The following is a 22,030-nucleotide window of genomic DNA, read 5'->3' as shown; positions in this document are numbered from 1 at the left end:
AAGTAGAGACACTGTTTCCATGGCAACAGTTTAAGATGTGCGAAGAAGAGAATGACCACAGGAAAATCATTGACAGCAGCCCTTGTCATGTCCACTTGGGATTTTTATTATCTCATTAGCCGTTTTTTTTTTCTCTAGGAATTTTCATGCGTCTTTGATTGTTGTCTGGTCTTTTCTAAAACACTTTAGAAATACACATTTTCATCCATTTTGCAAAAAGCACCTCTCATTGGATAGGGAGAGTAAAATCATGTTATACCGAATTAGTTGAATCTACCGATGCGAATAGCGCAACACTTATGCATCAGGGTTCATCATGAGCTTGTCAAGTTTTTTTGTGTGTGTGTGTACTGTTGTTAACAATCATAACAGATTAAGGTTCCTCATCTCTGATGATGGTAATTACAATGGCTTTAGGTCCATGCGCAGAGAGAGAATAAGAAGTGTGGGAAATAGAAAGAAAGCGAGAGAGAAAGAGAGAGAGAGAGAAATAAGTAGTGCAGGTCCAAAAGGTCAAAGTTGAAACTTAAAAATGGGCGGTGAATTCTCCTTCCTGAAGCAGGAAGTCCATTGGTAGCATCTGTCAGGTGGTCAGTGCGTGATGTCATAAATCAGCCTCGCTGTCATGCGAGACATAGATTATGGATGGTGGAATAGGTCACTGTAGAACCAAACCCACCTAAAAAGATTATAGTAATTATTATTATAGCAGCTCAGTAAACAGTATATTGAACTTCAAGGATTTTTACACATTGAATTAAAATAAAGAAATAAAATGCTCAATAAATTATTAAATAAAAAATAAAAATAATTACAATGGAAAACCATACAAAGTGACACCTAGGTGCTTTGGGAGCCAGATTGTGAAGCACTATGGCCACCTAGTGTATATGAACGTAGCAATGTCAATGCTAACTTAAGAGTACAAGCCAATGAATTTCACTTGACTCTGACTGAAAAGGACAATCATGTGTATGACATCTGAAAACCTGTACCTTTTCTGAACCCATGCTGGGACATTTCCAATTGTAGAGGTAATACTGCAGGTTTCCATCTCCAATGCCAAACTTGAGCTTCTCCAAAAATGTCTTGTTCTCCATTAGGTCCAGTGCATTAAAGACATCAAATCCTTTCTGAAGGGGGAATGGCACAAGAAAAGCTTTAATAAATTTGCTGCTCATAGTTTAATGTTCCAATTCCTGCCCGTTAACCACTTCAAACTGATGTTAGTCAGGTGTTAGTCTAAATAAACGCAGGTTTGCTTCACTGCTAGAATAACATTAATTCATTTTTGAAAGGCTTTTCCAAATGAGGAAAACTGTAGTTCACTTCTAGGGATAAATTTACACCAAAACTATAGCTAAGTAAACTCATATTATGGCTAATTAATCAATTCAATTGATAATGAAAATCAACAACTTTCACTGACTGACCGCCTTGGCAAGGATAAGAGCGTCTCCCATCAGGTCCAGCAGGGTGGTGGTGGTGTGTACGTTATAGAAGGAATACGCTGCCTTCAGACTGTGATGCACAGGATGGTTCATGATAGTGGACGGCAGAGTGTAGAAACTCAGTAAGTCAGTCAGCTTCCCATCTGAATTCTACAGTGATATAAAGGAAAGGCAATTCACATCAAATATATTACAGAAATAACCCCATTGTCTATTCTTATTTTCAAAAACTTTCATGTTTGATATCACTAGGATGATATATGCCATGTATTCTTAGGGTTCAGTGAGTGTAATACCTCCACTACATAGGTGTCAATGATGTTCTCCTGAGGAAGCAGCCAGTGTTGGACCTCCTCAGGGCTCATGACGGGAACCAGGTTAAACAGACTCAGGTATTCCTTCAGCAGGCGGTGAACTGCTGGCACATCCTTTACAGTCATCGGCCTTAGACCTGAAGTCTTAGGAGCCTACCGGAGAGAAACATGCCATAAGAAAACAAGGAAAAGAGGAAACTTCCCAGATGTTACCCAGAGAAGCAGGCTGGCACACACCTCTGGCAGTCGGTAGAGCTTCATGGTGCGTTGCATAGTCATGTTTCGACTCAGGTGAGAGAACTTCACCTCAATCAGCTTTCGTGGGTTCAAGGACCGGTGCCAGTATCTACCATACAAATAAGCAAGGCAAATAGTGTGAAACAGGGATTTCCAAAAAAAAAAAAAAGTTAAAAACAATGTTAGGCATAACAATTTGTTATGTCTAACACTCAACTCTGTATTATTTAGCCCTATATTAAGGTAACAGAGTAGCAGAGTCATGTGGCAATTGTTACTTCACGACACATCAGACTGCATTAATAAGAGTCATTAGTTATTACAAAATAAAACACTAACATTTTATTTTAATTGTTATGGGAAATTCAGCATATATGCTTCCTTTCAAAAGTTTGGGGTTGGTACAATTTTTGTATGTTTTTGAAAGAATGCTCACCAAGACTACATTTATTTGATCAAAAACAGTTAAAATAGCAATATTGTGAAATATTATTACAATCTAAAATAACTGTTTTCTATCTGAATATATTTTAATTTATTCCTGATGGTGCAGCTGAATTTTCAGCAGTCATTACTCTAGTGTCGCATGATCCGTCAGAAATAATCAATAAACAAAGTTCAAAAGAACAGCATTTATTTGAAATAGAAATCTTTTGTAACATCATAAATGTCTTTACTGTCACGTTTAAATCTATTTAAAACATCCTTGCTGAATAAAAGGATTACTTCACTTCAAATTTACTAAAATCTAAAATGAATTGGTATATTAATATTACATCAGTTAATGAAATACGGTTTTTAAATGTAAATTTAAATTAAATCATAAATCCAAAAATGTTTCTATTTTTTACGGTAAAATTGTGGCAACCACAGGTGCTGTTTTTTTTTTTTAATTGTAAATTTTACGGATTTTTACTTTTTTTTACAGTGTGGCCAAACCTCTCCAGTGACAAGAAAAAAAAAACATTATGAGATTTGTATGTGGCATAATAAGGCATCTTTAAGCACCAATGCACCCCCTGGAGGAAGGTCATTTTGTGTCAGAGGGAGGAGTTTGAGGCTTAGCAACATCTGCCACCCAATAGCCCATCTAATGCTACCTTTCACTCTACACAAAGGCACCTGTACATATTAAAAGAGGGCAGATGTGTGTCTTACCTGCAGGTGCCCACTGGTTTGGGTAGCACCACACCTGCGGTGTACACAGCCTGAAAGATGCCCTCCAGGTTGACCCGTCTCGTGATCTCCCTGATGAGTACCGGAGCCACTCGTTTCGAGCGAAGTTTCTTATGCACACACAGGAAGTTAATCTCCACCATCATCTTCTCTCTGGGAAGATTGAAGAGCAGATATGGGTCAACAAGGGAACTGAGTGCTCAACCTAAGTACTCTCAGTCTGCACAATGTGAGAAAAATGTGCCTAGATTTAGTCATTCTAAATGACACAAGAATAATTTAAATGCCTCAGTTTCACCATTACATTTATGGTCAAACATGTCTCTGATTGGTTACAATCTTTTAAGAGTCTTTCTTTAAAATGGTCAGTTATATATAGGGAAAAAAAGAAGATAAACCTAACATAAAACACTAATGTCTCTCCATCCTAGCATGCAATTCAACTCATGATTAAACTACACAGACACAAGAGCCGAGCCCCACACCAGTGGTCAAGCTGGAACGGGACGACTTACAGAGATGCACAGCTAATCCTATTAATGCTCACGAAGGGAGAGAGGTGACAGAGCTGAGCTACATTTGTTAATGGGAGACAGATGGTCTATCACGTCATGACCTGCAGAAAAAGCATGCTTTGTGTGTGTGAGGGGAGGTGGGCTATATGACAAAGACTGACGGATAAACAAGCACCCCTGTGACTATTGCTTTGACAGCCATCTATCCCTAAAAAAGAGGGGCTTCTCTTCTTTTACTCTATACTGCTTCAATAAATATAAGCTGCAATGGAGGATGTCCTCTTAAAGGGGTGGCTGTTCAGCTTTTTTCGAAGGCTTCATTGTGTTTATGGGGTGCAGTGTAACATGTGTTCATGCTTCGTTATATAACGTGTTATTTTCACATATTTTACCTTTATTCTACAACGCTATTTCCGTTCTTGTCAAAAAAGGTCTGTTAAGTTCCTGGTTCTATGAAGCCCCTCACTAAAACTACGCAATGGGCTCAGAGCTCATTGTAGCCCCTACCAACCTTTTTTTTTTGCAGTCCTTGAACAGCGATTTCTTTAAAAGAAAATATCTCCGTTTGCATTGAACTTTGAGTGTCGTAACATTGCTGACGGTGTTTATGCTCTAACAGCAACATTACACACTAACTAAAGTTAAAAAAGTGAAATCATAACCAACCACCACTTTAACCTAATGGACAATAGTATAGTAGATTTAAATGATGTATGTCTAATTTGATTGAAACTGTCCTAGTCTGGTCGGGGTAGTCTTTTGGCTGGTTTTGGAAGTCTCTTCTGGAAAGATGGTTAGGTTGAGAGATCCAATTATGACCAGATGAAAAACAGGAAAACGCATTAGGCAAAGATAACATGTAATTTTTATATAATTTTAATGCAGGGAGGAACAATAAAAAATTGCTGAAATTTGGATTTAATTGAAATTAACAGGGGATTTTGGACATCTCTTTTTATCACTTCATAAATCAGAAAATATTGTTAACACCCCCCCCAACCATATTTCTATAAATATAATGTTAAATAAATCAGGTGCTATATGTGCTATAAATCCGCTGTGTAAAAAGCTTTATAATATAGATAGAAATAAAAATGGAAAGTTTACTGAAAATGGTAACTGAAATGGAGATTTCTGGCTCAATGCATAAAACTCATTTTGAAAAAACGGCTGATTACATGTATTGCAATTGAAATCAACAGATGCAAAAAGATAAAGTGTAATAAAATAAACATTTTAATTTGTACTCTAAAAGATGATTAAAATTTTTTTTTTCAATTGACTAGTGCATGAAATGAATGGTTTTGCTTGTAAAGTTTTGAGATAAATGAGGGACCCTTAATTGTATATGAGCCACCACATAATGTGTCTTATGAGGCAAATATTGTATATTCATGTTACGTGATCTACGGCATACTGCCATTACATCATTATAATAATAAAACGTAGTAGTTCACTCTCTGTTCCCTAATTTATTCAAGCCGGTGCGTGTAATGACCTTGAGGGACATGTAGCTGTACAAGAAGCTGGTTAATGAGTCTCTTTCAGTAAACCAGAGGCAGCAGAAGGAATTTGGTGAATCCAAGGAGCTCTTTGGTACTGAAAGTGAAACTCAGGCAGCATCGGTGAAGACAAGACACCTGAGAGCGAGGGCGAACCGAGAGCAGGGTGATAAAAACGTTTAAGGATGCCCCATTTGCTACTAGCAGCAGTCGAGCTAACTAGATCACGTCAAGCCATCAGTTAGCGACAGCAAATCCAGATTACTAACAACCTAGTGCTCATAAAGGCCTGCATACCGGGTTTGAAAGCGATTTTGCGGGTTATTTATTAATATCGGTCAGTTTATTGTTGTTACAGGACATGGAATAGCGACTTTAAACGTAATAGCTTATTTGTTTTCTACCAAACCAAGAATTGTAGTGAGGCTTTTAAACCTCACACAAATGCCAATGATCGTATAGAACTGGCCATTTGGAACAGTCCTTTTGTTTGATTGACGGCGTCTGAGCCAATCGTTTTCGAGATCCGTCCGTCAATAAAGGCAGTGACCCAATAGCGTAGGACCAGGGGGCGGGCTGATACGCTGTTAGCGTGCCACAGCCTAGTTGAACAAGGGCCCCGTCTTTTCGGGCGTTGTGGAAGAGTATTTTATATTTACGAGCTAACAGTAAAATGCATGCACGCTCACCCGTCATCAGAGTGATGCTCTTCATTTTCACAGTTGCTGCAGTGTCCATGATCCACTTCTACCTCAGTTTCTTTCTCCAGCTGCGGTGCTGTCTCATTCTCATCCGCCATCTTTAACCAGGAAGTGAGGATCTCGCCCTGCGCCCTCACAACCCGCAAAACTATTGGTGGACTGCCGCAAAGCCCGATGGTTTCTGTAGTTCTGGCTGATATCAAGGGAAATGCTAATTCTCAAAAAAAAAAAAAAAACCCTTCTACCTATATTTTAATATATAAATTTGTTATTTTCAAAAAATTAATGAGAGCTTTATAACCTTTATGAGAACTGTTTAACACATTCTGTATTTTGCTGCTTCTTGTCATGACACAACAACAGTAATCTGCCATCTCTCACCCTCTTTGCACTATCAATCTTGCCAACCGCTTCTTTCAGAGCTTTAGTTATTTTAATTGGGTTCAACACATTAGCCGATTCCGCAAGAAATTTAAGCATTACCTTGTACTCCTCTTTCGGTCTACTAACCTGTTTCCTTTCTCTTTCACTATCTGATCCAGATGTTTGATCCCTCATTTTTTTCCTTTTACGATTTTCCACTAAAGTCCAATTACTATTTTCAGTACTTTCTAATTCCCCGCCATCCATTCCATCCGTCTCCGGATCGCTTCCTGAATCTACGCAACTTCCTTCCATCACCACCTCAGTCACACCCCAGTGTTGCCACCGCCACTCCCCCGACCATATCGCTACATTCCGTAGTTCTGTTCTATGCAGGACAGTCTATTTCATCCCATGTTGTGAAATTTATTTAATTATTTGGGACAGTGCACATTAATAAACATTACTGTAAATGCACCAGAGGTAATAGCTAAAGGGCATTTTTTTATCTGTAGTCCAAAAAAACAAACAAAATTGAAATGGGAAAAATGGATAAAATTGTTGCCTACGATAAAGAACGCACACATGCACATACAGGCATTCAGAAGTCATTAAACCACACAATAATTAGGTACAGTTCGATTTTTAAATTTATAAAATGTAGGCATGCTTTCAAAGACACTACATCTTTCCAAATATCAATAAAAACAATTAATGAGCATAACTGCACAATGGAGATTGATTCACATATTTTCATGGATTCAAAAATAGGCTACACAAGCAAAAAATTAATCTGAACCTAATTAGTATCGGTGCTTAAATAAGTGAAGATTTGCAACTGATGTCTGCTGTTGATAATGTAAAAATAAATACTAGTTAATATTAATTAAATTAATTAATTACTGATTTTCTATTTCAATACAACTTAAAAAAAAATAATGTATTCTTGCTCAAATTTAAGCATGTATACACAAACTTACACATACAGTACTGTATAAACAAGTAAGACATTAAAATCTGTTTTCTGCTGTGAAACAGAAAATCTAACACATCTTTACAGAAGCAGCTCACATTACTATATAATATTATGCTAAATAGCCTAGTACAAAACACAGACATTTATGAGTTATTAATAAATAATGTTTTCATGATTCAACAAACTTGAAAAAGCATCTAGTGGCAAGTGATATAGGTGGCTACATCTTCAACTAGGAAGCACTGGTCAAGTCGTGTAATTTGATCATATTTGACCATATTTTGACCATAATTTTGACCATCTTATGACACTGAATGTTTTCAGTGCTTGCTTTTGGCTTTAATGATAAAATCTTATGTCTCACATTGATTGACATTGTTAAACACAGTATTCATCATTAGTGGTAGCTGTTTAAAAATATTGAATATTTATTATATTTATTACATTATATTAATATATATTATTATTTTTCAGAAGTATCCTATTACTCGGATTGCTTAACTACTGATAATTACTGATTTCTTATTACTTATATACTGCTAAAACGCTGTTGGTGTTTGAATCAATTAAAAAATACTGCAAAAAAATAGTCATGACTCTTGCTATGCTTTAAGTATTCCTTCAAAATTATTTTTCTACACTTTCTTTACCTTGCTATCAGTGTTCAGCATATCACAACCACCAACAAAACGACAAGATTCAAACTATAAAAAAATTAAAGACAGTTCATTTCTATCTACATGTACATATAATTCTTGTCCAGCATGTAAAGACTAGCTTAAGTTCAATTAAAATATAACATTTTCATAAAATGTGTTACATTTTCTGATTTCAATGCTCACAGAGACTCAATAGAAATCGGTCTCAATGGAAACGGACTCTATAAACAACACTGACTTGTACCTTCTAACAATACTGACTTCATAACATCTTAAGCTTCAACCATAACACGGCTATAACACGTTAAGACGTTCTGCTCTACACCACAAAAGAACAATAAAAAAGCAAAATGCACTTTGAATCACAAACTGACAAACTACACTGACTTTCTGCAGATTGTTGTGCACAGTGTTTGTGCTTGTATGTCCAATGCTTTTATAGGTGGTCTCATTCTGAAGAGTCCCAGCACCTCAAGAGCCCGGCTCAGGGGCTTTTCCTTCAGTAAGGTACTTCCACAAATAAACATTTCCAGGAATCATGACAGAAGCCTCAGGCCTTGCCTATCCGCTCAGAAACGGTTTTAATAGGAACTCCTCGCCGTACCACCTTGACATGGATGAAGAGGGTGGCAGGAGACAGACTAGAGCCGTCAGCTTTTAGCAGGTGAACATGACGATAACCTGGAGGACAACACAAACACTTGAATAAATATATGTGAAAAATCTAGTTAAAACAAGTGTTCAACGTAATAGGTACCACATACGCCACCGATTATTATTATTCTTTTAAAGATGTCAGAACAATTACAATTTTGTTTATATTTAGTTTTTCTTTGTCTCAGTGTTTTTCCATAAAACTTAAAGTCAAAGTTTTATGAAAATCAGGATTAATTCAAATGCGATTCATGTCCTTCTTGAACTTCAGATCTAGGCATTTTTTAACCATTACGTGCTCTAGGCCCCTGACTGAGAAGCAGATTTCCATCTCATTGATCTCTCAGTGAACTGGAAAATATTCTTATTCAGGAATGGTGCAAAATCCCTCTCCACACAGTTGGGTACTTGGATAACAACATTCCAAAAACTACTGAAGCTGTTTTGAAGGCAAAGGTTGATCTGACTCTTCAGTATGTCCTTTTTATGTCCTTGATAAATAATTCTTTGTTACAGTAGATATTTCAAGCATTGTGTTCTGACAACTTTATGTAATAGTTTATTTAAAAACATGAATTTATATTATTTACACTACCATTGAAAAGCTTGGGCTTGGTAAATTTTGTTATGTTTTTGAAAGAAGTCTCGTATTCTCATCAAGGTTGCAATTATTTGAGTAATATTGTGAATATTATTACAATTTAAAATAATTGTTTTCTGCTTTAATATATTTTAAAATGTACTTTATTCCTATGATGCAAAGCTGAATTTTCAGCATCATTACTCCAGTCTTCAGTGTCACATGATCCTTCAGAAATCATTCTGATATGCTGAATTGCTGCTCAAGTAACATTTCTTATTATTATCAATGTTGAAAACACTGTGACACAGTTTTTCATGATTATTTAATGAATAAAAAGAAAAAAAAACAGCATTATTTGAAATAGAAATCTTTTGTAACATTATAAATGTATTTACAGTCATTGATTTTGATAAATTTAATGCATCCTAATTTCTTTACATAAAAATCTTACTGACCCCAAACTTTCTAACGGCAGTTAGTGTTGTCAAATTTAAAATACAAACAGTACTTCCACCACAAATCATGTTTATGTTTAAATATAGTATATGTTTTATAAAAACATCATACGGTGTGAACTGAACACACACACATGTTGATACTGGTGGTTTACGGGGACTCTCCATAGGCGCAATTTTTTTGATACTGTACAAACTGTATTTTCTGTCACCCTACCCCAACCCTATAGCTAAACCTATCCCTCACACAAATCTTTGTGCATTTTTAGAAACCATTTAGTATGCTTTTTAAACCTTTTGGATTACGGGGACACAGGCAGTGTCCTCATAAACCATCTTCACATTATAATACCTATGTTATACCAATGTCATTATACACATTTGTGTCCTCATAAACCACCAAAACCAGTGCACACACACACACACACACACACACACTTCAATTCAATTCAATTCAATTCAAGTTTATTTGTATAGCGCTTTTCACGATACAAATCGTTGCAAAGCAACTTTACAGAAAATTAAGTTTCTACAATATTTAGTAGTACACACAGAAAAAAAGGGGTTTAAAATGGTACCTTTTGGGGCAAAACAACCCATCCCCGGAGCAGCACCCCCAAAAGGACACACTTGCACCCCCTCCATCCCCAATAGGTACACATCAGTACCCCAGAGTAGTAATACGTACCCTTAAGGTACTAATATGTACCTACTAGGGGCAAAAAAGGCACAAACATGTCACTCCAAGGGACACAGACACACACGCGCACACACACACACACACACACACACACACAAGACAATTTTTAATATAACTCCGACTGGATTCATCTGAAAGAAGAAAGTCATATACGCCTAGGATGCCTCGGGGGTGAGTAAAACAACGGTGATATTGTGAAATAATGTAACAATTTAAAATAATTGTTTTCTGCTCTAATATATTTTAAAATGTGATGTATTCCTGTGAATCTGAATGTTCAACATCATTACTCCAGTCTTCAGTGTCACATGATCCTTCAGAAATTCTGATATGCGGCTCAAGAAACATTTCTTACTATTATAAATGCTGAAAAAACTGTGATACAATTTTAATGATTATTTAATGAATAGAAAGAGCAGCATTTATTTGAAATAGCAATCTTTTTAACATTATAAATGTATTCACTGTCACTGATCTATTCAACAAGGATGCATCAAATCGATCAAAAAGTATTCATTTCTTTACATAAAAATCGTACTGACCCCAAACTTTTTAACAAAATTTAAAATTCATACAGTACTTCCACCACAAATCATGTTTAATATAGTATATGTTTTATAAAAACATCATACTGTGTGATCTGAACACACACACACCTGTTCGAAGGCTGGTGAAAGGGAGGGTGAACTGGCCAATGAAATCATTTTTGGATTTGTAGTCGTGATCTTCCACCATGAAACGCACCAAGGCCAGTTCAGGCACCTGCAGCTGAAAGCTCACAGTACAATCCCAGCGGGGGTTGAAACCTGCAGGGGGAGACAAACACACACACACACACAAACACACACACACACACACACACATACTCAATATTCAATCCTGACAGGAACACCTCTCATTTTACTGCTAGAATGGTCGCCACACACAAAATAATTGCTCAAAACAACAAAATAAAAACAAATTAAACACTGTAATCAATATACAAACCATTAAAACATCACTAAAGTTTCTATCACACACACAATTTTAATGGATTGATATAGATTAACCAATCATACAACACAACATAATACCTTTGGATAACTGAAAATCTCAGTGGCCTCACCATTGTTGTCAATGCGCTGGGTTTTTGCACGAGCTTTATCGATGGAAACTCCATGGATCTCCACCCAGACCTGCGGGTCCACAATGGAGTTGGGATTGTCTGTGTTTATTTTAGGAAGTTGCTGGGCTGAGATCACCTGTGGGAGAAACAAAACGGCCCAGAAGTACAGTAAAAAAAAAAAAAGAGAGAGATTTATCACAATATTTACAGAGCACATGGGATCCTGAGCAATATTTCCTGTCAGCTGTAAGAGAAGAGGAGCCGTTACTAACCCGTATGGTAAGTTGTGTGGGTATATGTCCTGGTCCTCCACCTGTGTTCTCAGGGTCAAAGTTGGACTTTGGGTGACACAGGAAGTCAGGTTTAAGCACATATCCGCAGCGCCCGTTGGGCAGAAAGCGACCCTGATTCAGGTCCATCTGCTCTCCTGGTGTCTGGAAGTTCAGAGCCACTGGAGAACAGAGAGAAAGAAGCATTCAAGCATTGGCTGCTGTACTTGCAGACATGCAGGAATGTTCAGTTGCTCACCCATCTGGCAGCCTCCGTTCCACATGTCCTGGGGGTCGTAGTTGGAGGACTGTAACCTCTGGCCTGATGGGTAAACCCTGCTCAGCTGCCAACTGTTGTGTCGAACAAACAACTTCCCTACAGGGGACAAAAATATGCACATAAAACAAATGAACAGACACAGATACTCATGCAAGGAGAAATACATATTTATAAATATATTTTTAAACTAAATTTCTACAGCAGTTTTCAAAGAAAATTTGCTGGGTTTTTTTAACAAACAGCAGATCAGCATGACAAAATGCTACATTATTACTTTTATTGACAGTATATACAAATTGTTGTTTATATATTATTTGTTACCTAATTGAAATTCTCATTGGCTTCAAATAAATGCTGTTCTTTTGAACTTTCTATTCATCAAAGAATCCTGAAAAAAAATTATCAAGTTTTCCACAAAAAAATCAATAAATAAATGCATTCCAAATGATCATATTATAATGATTTCTGAAAGATCATGTGACACTGAAAACCGGAATAATGAAAATTCAGCTTTGCATCACAGGAATACATAACATTTTAAAATAGATTAAAATACACAACAGTTGTTGTAAATTGTAATAATATTTCACAATATTACTGTTTTTACTGTATTTTTCATCAAATAATACAGTCATGGTGACCATTAGAGACTTAATAATAACAATAGTATAAATATTGCTTTGATTTACTAAATACATTATATCATTTGATATGTATCAATGTGACTAGTTTTTTCTAGAACAGATAGCGTGACTGATCTTTGACTTTTTTTTTTTTGGTTGTCAGTTATTATTGTTTGTGTGGTAAATGTTAAGCTCTGAAAAGTGGTGACACGATCTAATTATGAAATGACATGAGTTTGATGTAAATTTGTCATGCCGCTGGCTGTCAGTGTTTGCTGGAAGAGCAGTGTCTTTGCTTTGGAAGTGATCTGATGATCTGCTCCTTTATTATGAAACATCTGGTGGGGCCCCAGGCAACAAGCCGGTCCAGATAAAAGCAGCAAACATGAAAAACAATACAGTTCACAGTAATATGTGAAATATATACATACAATAGTGCATTGCTGGGAAGTCACGTGCCACATCTATTATCACAGACATCACAGTATTAATATAAAGTTAAACAGCTTGCTAAAAAATCTATCTATCTATCTATCTATCTATCTAATCTATCTAATCTATCTATCTATCTATCTATCTATCTATCCATCCATCCATCCATCCATCCATCCATCCATCCATCCATCTATCTATCTATCTATCTATCTATATATCTATCTATCTATCACATTTGCAGTGGCTCTGTGGATCAGGCCGGTATATGATAAAGAATATGACGAGACTTGAGTGAAAATGCAGCTCAAGGTTTGTCCTGTTCATCTCACCTGAGTCTTTGATGAGTTTGAGCGCCTCATTCTCAGAGAAAGAGGACATCATGCTAGGAGGTCTTTGACCAGCTGTCTCGAAACCACTGAAATGCACACTCTGACAATACACCACCAGATCTGACAGCTCTGGGCTCAGTTTAGTGCTCATAGACTGGGTATGGAATTTATATGTGTAAAAGTAAATGTACACACACAAGCAGATATTTTTAGCAAACATTTAGGCATTGTATGTATCATAAACACACACATATCATACATTATATACTGTACTGTAGCTAATACATTTAGCTGAGCTGTAATCATACTCATACACAGACAATCAAACCACACAATCTTCCAATAATTTACAAAATTGAGAACAGGATTTATTACCTTGGCACAAAAAGCAATAAATATCTGGACTCACCCTCCCAGGATCCTTTTTGGATTCCTTTTTGTTTCCACCCCCTCCAGCCGCAGACTCTTCATCTGAGCTATACGAGAAGCTAGTCCAGCTGTCAGTCTTCCCCAGCAGACCACCTAACTTCTTCCCCTTCAGCAGGATCCGCCCCATCAACTCCTACAGTAAACAAGGCACATGTGAGAAATAGAAATGTTCACCAATACCAGGAACACTTTGTTCTGACTTGGAAAATGGTAGCTTTAAAACATTGTAAACAATTGTTTATTTCAGAGGATGGACCAGGCCTTAAATAAGATGGAAAAATGGTGTCATGACAGAAAATGCAGAGAGTGAAAGAGAGGAAGTCATCATAAATATGAAAATGGAAGCAAGTGTGCTTGAGGCGGTATAAAAGTGTACACTACAGTACATGACTGTTGACTTAAATTCATTCCTAGTACTACATGATTGCACATTTCCCTTTTTTGTAGACAGCAAGGGTCAGATGTTTTTGCTGATAATCCTAAGAAAGTAAACAGGAAGTTTCCAAGAGCAAGAAAGGAAGGGTTAGCAACACCAAGATCTTGGGTTTGATTTGTACAGAATATATGGAGGTAACTTTGGACAGCGTCTGCCAAATTATATACACTACCTTGTAAAAGTTTTTTTTTTTTTTTAAAGAAAACAATACGTTTATTCAGTAAAGGTGCATTACTGTAAATTGATTAAAAGTGACAGTAAAGACTTTTTAAAAATAATCTATTTCAAATAAATGCTGTTCTTTTGAACTTTATATTCATCAAAGAATCAACACTGAATCAACATTCACCAAAGAATCAACATTGAAAAAACACTATATATATATATATATATATATATATATATATATAATAACAAATGTTTCTTGAGCATCAGCAGATTGGAATGATTTCTGAAGGATCATGTAAAAATTCAGCTTTACCATCACAGGAATAAATTACATTTTAAAATATATTAAAATAGAAAACAGTTATTTTAAATTGTAATAATATTCACAGTATTACTGTTTTTACTGTATTTTTCATCAAATAAATGCACTTATTGAGCACAAGACAACGACCTCAAACTTTTGAACAGCAGTGTACATTTTGAGTGTAATTTGAATGTAAATGTAAGTGTGAGTAACAGCACTCTATAGTTATGTAAAACATGAAGTGATAAATAGTTACAGTAATTATTGTCTTACCACTGTATTACGATTAACATAGAAATTCATTACATAATGTACGTAGTACATTACATAATACATACTGCTTATATAATATACAGTAGAAACATGTGAAACTATGCAATATGCAACACCAAATGCTTGAAACAGTAGTTTAGTTTAATTTAGTGAGTGGCGTCCAATTAGCATACTGAAAATAAGTATGGTTCTTTTTCTTTTTTTATTCCAGTTATGCCTAAAAATCTCTTAACTTCTGGAAATCTGATGAATTATTAAGTCAAGGAAGAGCAAAACTGGAAGTGTGTGTGACCTCAGGTGAGGGCAGCTCTTTGAGGGGCAGGTCATTGAGTGGCTTTTCCAGGAGCTTCTTTCCCAGAAAGGAGCGCAGGTGCTGAGCCATGACCGCCTGCTGCTCCACTGAGCAATGATTCTCCAGGGACAAGATCAGAGGATACGGAGATGTCTATGGAGAGAGAGACATGGTTGTTGAAGAGAATCGATTATTTAAGCGTTAATTATCAAACATGCTAACTCATATTGTGGCATTATACGATTTGTGGCATTATACGATTTGGTTCATGCGTCTGCACCTTGAAGGCGTACTGAGCGATGGTTTCAATGACTTCTTTAAAGAGCACTTTGGAGGTGAGCGTGTGCCCATGGTAGATCATAGGCTCTCCTTTATCACCATCCCAGCAGTCCAGCTCAACACAGCGACACCCCTGATGCAGAGCTCTAAACACACACAAAACCCATGAGTTTAACCACAAATAAAGTATGTGTATGTGAATTAGCATTGTGTGTTGTATCCTAATAACACAGTGGCTATGTCTTATATAGCTGCCGCTGTTGATCAAATATTTCATGAGGTAAGGCCTGGATGGAATATGAGCCTTGCAGATTTCTGCAGAATTGGATTATCTGCCATACATAAAGTTCTACATACTGTATTCCTGATCCATTGTGTGTGCACTCAACAAACATATCAGCTACTCTTAGCTCTGTTTTGCTAAATAAACCCATTCCACAAAATTCTGCAGTTGATAAGACCACAAAATTCTGCAGTTGATAAGAATGTTTTTCTACTCAAAATAACCCTATAAATTACCTTAATTGTTGGTTTACAAAAAATAAAGAAATAAATATATAGTTTAGTCATGAAACTCTAGATGGCGCAGGCTGATGGGTTGTTAATGTAACTGATGATATTCAGAGAGTTAAACGACTTGGCACAAGCTGATTGGTTCATGCTGCATATGCAGCCAATGAGCTTACTGCCTTGCATTTATATGGCTGGCTAGCATTCACTAGAGATTCCTGCATCACGCTTTCAGAGTTTCTCTGAAACCCTCCACCTTCTCCAACTCCACCTGTATAGATCTGCTACGGGGTTATTTTATATGCTATTTGTGCAGCAGCAGTACGTCTTAAATACTCACGGCACCGTATCGCCATATGCATTGGCAGTAGCAAGTTTCTGTACTTGCTTGCAGCAGCAGCAATAATCTACAACTACAGCAATAGCCAAGAGCAGCAGCAATTCAGCAGCAGCAGCAGCAGCGTAGCAGATCTCATACATTAACACTGTCATATCCATCACCATGTTAAAATCTTCCGAGAGTTGTCATGATTAAAATTAAAATAAATTTTACCTAATGCAGGCAATTTATTTAGGCAATTAATATTTTGGATGTTACACTGACAAAAAATTTTTTACATTACAAAATAATGCTAGGCCATTTTCTTTCATAACACAACAAAGTCCTGAAAAAAGCATTGCATTGTGGGATATCATGCAAACAGTTACATTACCATTCAATTCAAAGGTTTGGGGTTGGTAAGTTTTTTTTCAACATTGAATAATAATAAGAAATGTTTCTTGAGCACGAAATCAGCATATTAGAATGATTTCTGAATGATCACGAGACACTGAACACTGGAGTAATGGCTACCACAGGAATAAATGACACTTTAAATATATATTTAAGTAGAAAAGTTTTTTTTTAATTGTAATAATATTTCACAATATTACTGTTTTTACTGTGTTTGATCAAATAAATGCAGCCCTGACGAGACTTCTTTTCAAAAACAATTTAAAATCTAACTACAAAATTTTGAATGGTAGAGTATGTTTCAATTAAAGTTAAAACTAATCTAATTAAAGGTTTAATTAAAAGTGTACTGTGACCTTGGGCATAATTCTTTCTCCCAGTGCAATAGTGTTGCAGAACACAAATGGTTACTAAATAAGCTAAGCTTAGTGAAGGCTGGAATGCAGACACAAGTAATCATTGGGATTTTACAGAACAAAGTATAAGTGTGTTTTGGTCTACTTGCAGTAGCTCTGTGGTGCTGGAGGCAGATTATAAGGTGCAGTTGGGTGGGTGTTGTACCTGATATAAGGCTCAGTGCTGCTGGCGCTGGTCACCTGGTCTTTGGTGAGGTATGTATTATGAGAAGAAGAGATGTAGTAGTGCGCCAGCGGTCTGCTCATGTCCTGATACACGTGAGCGTGATCCGGGTTAAACACATCGTTGTCTTGCGAAAACATGTACATGGTGAAACCGTTCTGGGTCATGAAAAGATTCTTCCGGGCTGAGGGTCATAAAAGAAAATATATCAGTCGAAACTTAACACTGTTAAACACAAGCTTCAGTAGAGCTGGTCAAGGAAATGTTTAACACAGACTTTTTCCTATTCTGTATTACTAACGTATTACTCTCAGCTCTATTAAGAGCAGAAAGGAATAACCAAGGTTTGTCAGTTATTTGACACAATAACCAGTGACACACTACTGAGCTATGCACTCACACTAGTTTGTGGAAGTGGACGGGTGTGGTTTTTCAGTTTACTGTTGGACCTGCACTCCAGTTTTCAACAGGTAGGATATTTTACATCATTAGCTCACACAATGACAAACTGAAACCAGTTTTAAGTTGGCCTTTGTGCCATTTTTACTGAGAGTATAAACAGTAGAGTGCAGACAGGAAATGATGGAGAACAGCAAGGGAAATGTGAGCTAGATCTGAACTGACACTGCCCACATGAGCGCCATGGGTCGACTGCTAGACAACAGCTCTGACAAATAGCTCCGTTTGTTGCAACTCTAACAGTTGTTGGTCGTTTCTCAAATTATAGTACAGGGTTCAAAAATTATTATTATTATAATTTATTTTTATTTTTATGGTGGATCAGATTTGTACTTGCACTGCTGATAGTTTCATCCCATAAAAGATTTTATGGCCAATAAAATTAGGATTTATTAAAATTTATAAAAAAATATTTCCAGCAGTGAAAATTATAGATTTAAAAGACTTTCATGTTTTATAATTTTTAAAAAAAGAAATTAATAATTTTATTTTGCAAGGTTACATTAAAACATCAAAAGTGACAGTAAAGACAGGAAGGATCATGTTACACTGAATACTGAACTAATGGCTGCTGAAAAATCAGCTTTATCATCACAAGAATAAATTACATTTTAAAATATATTAAAATAGACAACAGTTGTTTTAAATTGTAATAATATTTCACAATATAACTGTTTTTACTGTATTTTTTGATTAAATAAATGCAGCCTTGGTGAGCACAGGTGAGCGACTTCTATCAAAACATTACAAAAAATCTTACTGTCCTCTGTGGAAGAATTATTTTGATGTATATCATAATTAATTATATTTTAAAAGACTGCATATACATAAGAATATATATCTGATTCAGCACTGCATGAGAAATGAAAATAATGTTCAAGAAAAATAAGAGGACCTGAGGGTATGTGTATGTAGCATGAGTTTCTCTGTGTCTTGTTTATGCAAGTAAGAATATAAATATTGTGCATGTTGTTGAACAGCGAAGTGTCTACTCTCCTGGCTGTATACAGTACTCTGAAGAATTGAAGGAAAAGATTAATATTAAAGTTAAACAGCAGTATATGTATATATTTATAAATCCATGTATACGTATACATAAAATCCCAGTGTCCATAAACATTCAATAACTAATAATGTATGGTGCTGTGTACCCCAGTTGTTGAGCTCATAAGTGTGGATGAGAGTCTTCGCATGGGCCAGTGATGCATCTTCGCCTTGGTCACCGAGAAAATCCCGCAGCTCCAAGGTGGTGAGCACACATCCGTTACCGGAATAATGCCTGAACACTGCATCCAGCTCCGGCCTGCGCATCAGCTCACGACAGAACTCTTCAATCTCCACGTGATCCAGCCGCCCGTCACACGAGCGATCACACTTCTACACACAAGAGGAGCAATTAAAGAGAAAGAGATTGCTTGAGGCTTCATTTAAATGAAACGCTTTTAGTTTTTATGACAGCTGTTGCCACATGCACATTGATCTCTCACACAAACCTTAAAGAGGGTGCGTGCATACTGTTCGTTCAGGTCAATGTTGATCAGCTGTAGCAGATGTTTCACCTCGTCGTAGCTCATCTTCCCATCCTGGTTCTGATCCGCACGTCTCAGATAGCCTCGAATCCAAGTGTGCACAGTTAGGGAAAATTAGACAAACCAATAATATGCATACACAACATGCTGCCAGCCATACAGTATGAAAAAATTAATCTCTCTGCTACCAAACTGCAGTCCAAAGGAACTCAACAAAGTATGAGACCAGGGTTGGGCCAAGCTTTTCATGTAACGTCAGGTTAGTGTGTTATTCAAGTATGTAATTAAATAAAAAGAGCATAATTATAATTACAAATATAACATATTAAATTAAATATATTAATAAAATATATACAAATTTATGAATATATTATACAATATATAAAATATATTAAAATATAAAAATTATTATAAATATCATTTTTTTTATTAAAAAATGTTTGCATATACACTGTAGATGAACTCTTCTAGCATTTAGTCTGAAAATTTTAGTTCTAGTATCTGATCAAAGGGTCTTATTACAGTTCCAGCCAACTTTATAAAAAATAAAAATAATAATAATTAAGAAACAGGTTTCCCAAACACTTCCCACTCTGCCTTTGCGATGGGCTAGCAATAGCAATGTCTGATTCAGGGAAATCAACATATGACTTACATTCTGCATATTAAGATGAGATAAAATAAACTATTTTAACAAATAAAAACTAACACACTTTAACATTCGATTGAAATTAGAAGCTGCATGTAGTCGAAAGTAAACATAGCACCCAAAACAAAAATGTTATATGATAACAAATGGGTTACAGGTTAAAAATGAAAAGACAATAGAGTGAAAACCACATTGAAGGAAAGAGAAACAGGACAAAGGTATTTTTGAACAAGGACAGGTAGCATCATACGTTCTGTGGTTCACATGTGCGGTGGAGTGGTGTTCAGATATCTGTTCTAGATCTACTCTATATTTAGTCAGCTCTCTCACTGAGTAATGCTGTGCAGTAATGGAGAGTCTATTTACATGTGCATTTATTGGCATATGGTGGCCAAGGAAGGCGAAACTTAAGCCTTCCATTTAAATACTTTAATTAAATGTGCATTAAATGCTGTAAATGCGCAGCAGACATGTGTCGACTTGCAGTTAGGAAAGACTGTTACTAGTGCTTTCTCTCTGCAGGTATGGCTTTAAGGATATTGGTCCAGCTTTTCTTTCTGGCTCATGTTGGAGACGCGGTCTTTGAGCGTGCGGAGGCCTCGAACCCAGCGCTCCGCTTCGTCCTGTGTGGAGCAGCACAGATCCAGGCTTTTCCTTCCTCCGCGGAAGACCACAGTGAAGCAGTGGGTCTCTGGAACCAGACCTGCCATTCGGCGCAGACACTCTGACTGACAGCCCTCCCGCACGCACTCCACCTCTGTCACAGAGACTGACAGAAAGAAACCACACACACAAACAGGTGATTGGACCATTACTACTAATAATAATTTACATAGATTACATAATCTATTACTTAACGGTGAATAGTGTAATCTATGTGCCACTAGTGACACCAAAAAGAACTGCAAAAAAAGAAATGAATCAAGTTTCAAACACCAGTTTGGCCGCTCAAACAAACAAACAAATCTAAAACATTTATCTAAACAAAACTAAATTGAAAAAATTAAATTAAACAAACTAAAAGCAAGTCTTAGCTGAAGACTAAACTAAACAAAATGAAAATGAACCAAACTAAATGCTCTAAAGTCTGATGATAAACACGTAAATGAATGATAAACCAGTAAGGACACTTAGAGGAAAAAAATAAAACTATTTAAAGTCATTATTGTCCATGTAAGGAGGAGGTCAAAGGTGTCTTCGCAATGTGTGACGATGGACATGTGTGTGAGGATTCATTTGGCTCTCGTAAAACATGACCAGTGCCAAAAATGTTCACAATGTACTCATTTACTGCATATATCTACAACGAACAAAATTATAAACGCAACACTTTTGTTTTTGCCCCCATTTTTCATGAGCTGAACTCAAAGATCTAAGACTTTTTCTATGTACACAAAAGGCCTATTTCTCTCAAATATTGTTCACAAATCTGTCTAAATCTGTGTTAGTGAGCACTTCTCCTTTGCCGAGATAATCCTTAAAACCACCAGTAGGTGGCAGCAAGTCACTGTTAATAAGTGAGTCATTGCGATTGAACCGAATCATTTTAAACGGTTGATTCATTCAGGAACGAAACACCGTCATGTTGCTCAGAGATACAAAACTGTGCTATGGTGTAGGGGGCGACCGATATGTGTTTTTCAGGGCCGATGCCGATACCGATTATTACAGATCAAGTAGACCGATAACCGAAATATATTTTGAACCGAAATATATGTCTGGTGTAAAAATGAAAATTTATGTCAAAATTAAGAATAACAAGGGCTCTGACAAAAACTGCCTTCCCTGGTGTTGGTTGAGTGTAGTACTCCCACAGTAAACTCTTTATTTTAAAGAGTTAAACTTTATTTTTTGGCAAACAAAGGGATTACCATTAAAATTAAAACATGGAAGAAATAGCGTATTGTGTCATTATTCTTTTAAACAAAAGTTGTAATAATTGTTGTAGTAGTCAGGGGTTAAAGCAAAAAAAATAAATCTTTTGACTGAAAATTTTTCCTCGGCCAAATCCCATTCCACATCCATACCTGTCACACACCCAGTTTAAGAGCAGTGTTTTTCTT

The 22,030-nt window shown here is 36.3% G+C and overlaps 2 protein-coding genes across 2 annotated transcripts in view; both read right to left on the bottom strand.

Annotated features, from left to right (window-relative positions):
- Positions 1-69: 69 nt before the first annotated feature.
- LOC107674589 (glycylpeptide N-tetradecanoyltransferase 1-like) lies at positions 70-5,994 on the bottom strand. Its single transcript, XM_016468601.1, has 7 exons — positions 5,885-5,994; positions 3,161-3,370; positions 2,003-2,111; positions 1,748-1,918; positions 1,434-1,601; positions 996-1,133; positions 70-679 (listed from the first exon to the last, which is right to left on the bottom strand). The coding sequence occupies exons 1-7, from the start codon at positions 5,992-5,994 to the stop codon at positions 659-661; spliced, it is 927 nt and encodes a 308-aa protein (XP_016324087.1). The 3' UTR covers positions 70-658.
- A 1,749-nt stretch (positions 5,995-7,743) lies between these two features.
- The window catches only part of LOC107674588 (1-phosphatidylinositol 4,5-bisphosphate phosphodiesterase delta-3-A-like), a 24,466-nt gene continuing 10,179 nt past the window's right edge, over positions 7,744-22,030 (bottom strand). Inside the window, exons 3-15 of the mRNA XM_016468600.1 lie at positions 20,508-20,736; positions 19,283-19,412; positions 18,941-19,166; positions 17,313-17,514; positions 15,510-15,654; positions 15,230-15,382; positions 13,737-13,889; positions 13,328-13,481; positions 11,920-12,036; positions 11,664-11,842; positions 11,392-11,527; positions 10,943-11,092; positions 7,744-8,575 (exon numbers count right to left, since the gene is read on the bottom strand). Coding sequence (XP_016324086.1) covers positions 8,445-8,575; positions 10,943-11,092; positions 11,392-11,527; positions 11,664-11,842; positions 11,920-12,036; positions 13,328-13,481; positions 13,737-13,889; positions 15,230-15,382; positions 15,510-15,654; positions 17,313-17,514; positions 18,941-19,166; positions 19,283-19,412; positions 20,508-20,736 — 2,105 coding nt within the window. The 3' untranslated portion in view covers positions 7,744-8,444. The remainder of the gene's footprint in view (positions 8,576-10,942; positions 11,093-11,391; positions 11,528-11,663; positions 11,843-11,919; positions 12,037-13,327; positions 13,482-13,736; positions 13,890-15,229; positions 15,383-15,509; positions 15,655-17,312; positions 17,515-18,940; positions 19,167-19,282; positions 19,413-20,507; positions 20,737-22,030) is intronic.

Source organism: Sinocyclocheilus anshuiensis, unplaced genomic scaffold (assembly GCF_001515605.1).
Source record: "Sinocyclocheilus anshuiensis isolate Anshui unplaced genomic scaffold, SAMN03320099.WGS_v1.1 scaffold152, whole genome shotgun sequence".
Lineage (NCBI taxonomy): Eukaryota > Metazoa > Chordata > Actinopteri > Cypriniformes > Cyprinidae > Sinocyclocheilus > Sinocyclocheilus anshuiensis.
Note: the sequence above shows the minus strand (reverse complement) of the source record. Positions and strands in the feature narration are given on the sequence as shown.

Coding starts and splice junctions, on each gene's coding strand:
- LOC107674589 (XM_016468601.1), bottom strand. CDS start 5,994: ATGGCGGATGAGAATGAGACAGCACCGCAGCTGGAGAAAGAAACTGAG. Junction 1,919..2,002: donor AGCTCTACCGACTGCCAGAG/GTGTGTGCCAGC, acceptor TCTCTCCGGTAG/GCTCCTAAGACTTCAGGTCT. Junction 1,602..1,747: donor TTGACACCTATGTAGTGGAG/GTATTACACTCA, acceptor ATATCACTGTAG/AATTCAGATGGGAAGCTGAC.